The 4187-nt window shown below is 55.0% G+C and overlaps 1 protein-coding gene across 1 annotated transcript in view; it reads left to right on the top strand.

The window, feature by feature from the left end:
* TFAP4 (transcription factor AP-4) overlaps positions 1-3632 on the top strand; it is a 13494-nt gene extending 9862 nt beyond the window's left edge. The window contains exons 4-7 of the mRNA XM_008071135.2: positions 1-117; positions 1019-1159; positions 2018-2170; positions 3106-3632. The exon at positions 1-117 is cut by the window's left edge and continues 1 nt beyond it. Of these exons, the coding sequence (XP_008069326.1) occupies positions 1-117; positions 1019-1159; positions 2018-2170; positions 3106-3300 (606 nt within the window). The 3' untranslated portion in view covers positions 3301-3632. The remainder of the gene's footprint in view (positions 118-1018; positions 1160-2017; positions 2171-3105) is intronic.
* The last annotated feature ends 555 nt before the right edge of the window (positions 3633-4187 follow it).

Genomic DNA, 4187 nt, shown 5'->3' with positions numbered 1-4187 from the left:
ATCGGCTCGCCCGACATCTGGGAAGATGAGAAGGCGGAGGACCTGCGGCGAGAGATGATCGAGCTGCGGCAGCAGCTGGACAAGGAGCGCTCGGTGCGGATGATGCTCGAGGAGCAGGTGAGGCGGCGCCCTCTGCTGGGCCTGGCGGGCGGCGCAGCGACGCGCGCGTGGGGCTGCCGCCCGCCTTCTTGCGTCCTGATGGCCCTTGGTGCAGCCGTATTTACTGGGCCAGGCCTAGGAGTGGGACGCGACCCAGCCAGTTCTCTTCTCTCCGGGGCCACCGTCTGCGTGGGAATGGGGCGAGATGAATGAGGATCTCGCAGTGTGGAAATGGGACTGGGATGCAGGCCGTGGTGGAGCCGTGGCATCAGATGGGGATGTTGAGCTGTTTCCCAGGGGGCACCCAACGGCTCCTCCATGAAAATGGGAGGCTGGTCGGGCACAGTGTCTCAAGCCTGTATTCCCAGCACTTTGGGGGGGGAGGTCGAGGCAAGAGGATTGCTGGAGCGCGGGGGTTTGAGACCAGCCTGGGCAACATGGCGAGACCGTGTCTCTACAATAAATCAAAAAGTAAACTAGGTGTGGTAGCGTGGGCCTGTAGTTCCAGCTACTTAGAAGACTGAGGCAGAGGGATCGCCTGGGCCCAGCAGGTCGAGACTGCGGTGGCCGTGAGTGTGGCCGTGAGCCTGGGCGACAGAGTGAGACTCCAATTAAAAAAAAAAAAAAGAAAAGAAAATGGGAGGTTAACCAGGCGGAGTCGGAGAGAAGGATGTACCGGGTGGAGGGAACAGCACAGACAAATGGCCTAGAAGCAGGAGGGAGGGAGTATGTCCCACCGGAGGCCATGGTGGGGAGGTGAGAAGACCTGGGGCTGGGGGGCTGTGGAAGAGCTCTGGTCTCCGCCCTGAGGTGGGGGGCTCATGTTAGGATTTTCGGCTGGCATGAATGGCCTGCTGTGTGGCTGATGGGGTGGAGTGTGCTCCTTGCTTGCCCTGAGCCCACGTTGCTCCCCCTACAGGTGCGCTCGCTGGAGGCCCACATGTACCCAGAAAAGCTCAAGGTGATCGCGCAGCAGGTCCAACTGCAGCAGCAACAGGAACAGGTGCGGCTGCTGCACCAGGAAAAGCTGGAGCGGGAACAGCAGCATCTGCGGACCCAGGTGAGCAGGAGGCACCCAGGAGGGGCCGTGGGATCCTGGAGGACTGGAAGTTTCTCCCGAGGCCACCATGTCTTTGGTATTCTTTTGGAGACAGGGTCTCCCTTTGTTGCCCAGGCTGGAATGCAGTGGCACAATTCTGACTCACTACCATCTTAACCTCCTGGGCTCAAGTGATTCTCCCACTTCAGCCTCCTCAGCAGCTGGGATGACAGGCACATGCCACCATGACTGGCTGATTTTTTTCTGAGTCAGAGTCTCACTCTGTCGCCCAGACTGGAGTGCAGTGGCACACTCACAGCCACCGCAGCCTCAATCTGCCAGGCTCAGGTGATCCTTCCACCTCAGCCTTCCAAGTAGCTGGAACTACAGGCACACGCCACTATACCCGGCTAGTTTTTTGATTTATTGTAGAGATGAGGTCTCGCCTGCCCAGGCGGGTCTCGAACCCACGGGCTCAGGCAGTCCACTCACCTCAGCCTCCCAAGGTGCGTGATTACAGGCTGAGCCACCGAGCCCGGCTTCAGGCAGTGCTCTTAACTCGGCCTCCCAAAGTGCTGGAATTATAAGCATGAGCTACCACACCCGGCTGATTTTTAAATTTTTTGTAGAGATGAAGTCTTAGTCTGTTGCCTAGGCCGATTTGGAACTCCTGGGTTCAAGTGATCCTCTTGTCTCAGTCTCCCAAAAGGGCTAGGATTACAGGTGTGAGCCACTGCACCTTGCTGTCTTTGTTTTTTAATTTAGGGGGTAGGGGATTATACATTGGCCGCCGCCTTCCTCCTTCTGCTGCTGTGAATACAGGAGGTCGGTGGGCCAGGAGAAACCTTGGGAGAAAGGCTGAGCATTTCTGTCTTGCAGCTCCTGCCTCCTCCAGCCCCCACCCACCACCCCACGGTGATCGTGCCAGCACCACCTCCTCCCTCCCACCACATCAACGTTGTCACCATGGGTCCCTCCTCAGTCATCAACTCTGTTTCCACATCCCGGCAAAATCTGGACACCATTGTGCAGGTACCTGGGCTCAGAGGGAGCAGCTCTCAGGGTTATGCTCTGGGAACAGGCTCTGTAGGGGAGACCAGAAAATGAGGAACAGAAGAGGAGGAAGGTGAGCCTTGAGTGGGAGGGCATAAAGGTCAGGAAGCCTGGATGGCTCCCCTTTTCTGTATCTGTGGGTGGTGAATTTGAGGGACAGAGAGCTGGGCAGGGACCCCCAGGCTGGTGGGACAGGTTGGCTGGGAAGACTGTGTTCCTTCCTTTGACATGGTGATTCCAGAGAGTATCCTTTGCTCCCAGAGTCCCCTGCTTGTACAGTTCCTGCATCCAGCTCTTGGGTTGGTCCAGAACATTCTCTCTCCTCTGTTTCCTAGGACTTCGGCTTGGGGTGGAGGGGACGGTGGCTGCTGAGTGCTCGTAACATCTTCTATAGAGAAGGAAGAAACTAGGCTATCAGCTCTGTGGGTCAAGCCTGAGGTTCCTGTTGCACTCAAGTCTTGTGCAAGTCTCCTTGGGGGACCCAACAACATCAGAAATAAATAAGTCAATAAATAATTAAACCAAAAAAGCCAAAAATGGGAAAAAAAATCCATCACCCCCCCCAGAGCTTTAGTTACACATAATCCCAGCAAACTGCCTAACACAATTAATAACAAAGGCCTTTAATAAGTTAATAGGCAAACTTTAAAATATATAAACTTATGAAAGATGCTTGTGATTTCTAAGTAGCACTGGAACTGTTGCCTTCCTGGAAGGGGTTTTTCAACTTAACATGGTTTTCCAAAGTTACATTTCTCCTGGTCTCTGGCGGGCCACCCCTGCCCCCCGCTTTGCTAGGCTTATTTCTAGGGTGTGTGTTTTGGGGGGAGAGAGGAGCTGGCTGAGGCCTCCCACTGTCTCCTGGCTGGGCGCGTGCCCTGGCCGAGCCTCCTCAGCGGCCTGTCCCTGTCTAGGCGATCCAGCACATCGAGGGCACCCAAGAAAAGCAGGAACTGGAGGAGGAACAGCGACGAGCCGTCATCGTGAAGCCTGTCCGCAGCTGTCCAGAGGCCCACACTTCTGACACCGCCTCCGACTCAGAGGCCTCTGACAGCGACGCCATGGACCAGAGCCGGGAAGAGCCATTGGGGGATGGGGAGTTTCCCTGACCACCCCCTAGCCCTCCTCTCCCCTCTGGGGGCTGGAGGGGCCAGGGCAGCAACGAAGAGATGTGGGTGAATGAGTGAGAAATTTTTACAAAATTACGATGTCATTTGGGTCTCTTTTATGACCTCTTTTTCAATACTGTAACTCAACCTTTGAACGAAGCCGCCCAACCCAAGGTCCCGGGGCTGGGGTGGCGCAGAGCGCGTGGGAGCATTGGGACCCCAGGGCTGGGCCTCGGCCCCGGGGCTGGGGGAAGCTGACACTGAGGTGCCTGGCCTCTCTCTGCCAAAAAGCATTTTTTTCCTTTTAACATGTTTTTTAAGAACAGGGAAAAATCAAAACCCCAAGGTATTTTCTTCCCTCCCCAGAGTCGGTCCTGCGACTCAGTCTTTGATCTCCCATCCCTCCTCTTTTGGTTTTCTTTTTCCTTTAAGCACTTACATGGGTTGGGGGTCAGGCTGGGCCGGGGCTTTCTGGGGGCCCGGGGGTCTACATTGCTTCTCGGTTGGGGTTTGCTGCTGCCCTTCTCCCCTCCCCCTCCCTGTCTCAGCCACTCTCCACCACCGCCCAGCCCCATCTCTCCCTCCTGGTTTGTCATCTTCCACCCCAAAAGTGTCTTTGTCTCTCTCTTTTTGTTTTGTTTGTTGTTGGTTTTTTTTTTGTTTTTTTTTTTACAAGTTTGAGGTCTTTGTGTTCAAGGAGAAGCTATTATATTTTGTTAAGAAAGTGGGGAAAAAAAACCAAGAGGCCACTGTGCCTTTGTAAAGAAACAAAATAAAGTTTGTACTTTGTTTTTTAGATTCTATGTCTCCTGAGTGTAGGTTATCCTGAGGACCTGGGCAAGGCTGCCCAGGCTAGACTGGGGGGCTCTTTGGGGACTGGATATGGG

The sequence above is a fragment of the Carlito syrichta genome, unplaced genomic scaffold (assembly GCF_000164805.1).
Source record: "Carlito syrichta isolate Samal-C Ts95f unplaced genomic scaffold, Tarsius_syrichta-2.0.1 Scaffold314117, whole genome shotgun sequence".
Taxonomy (NCBI): domain Eukaryota; kingdom Metazoa; phylum Chordata; class Mammalia; order Primates; family Tarsiidae; genus Carlito; species Carlito syrichta.
This window is presented reverse-complemented; position numbering and strand designations above follow the sequence as displayed.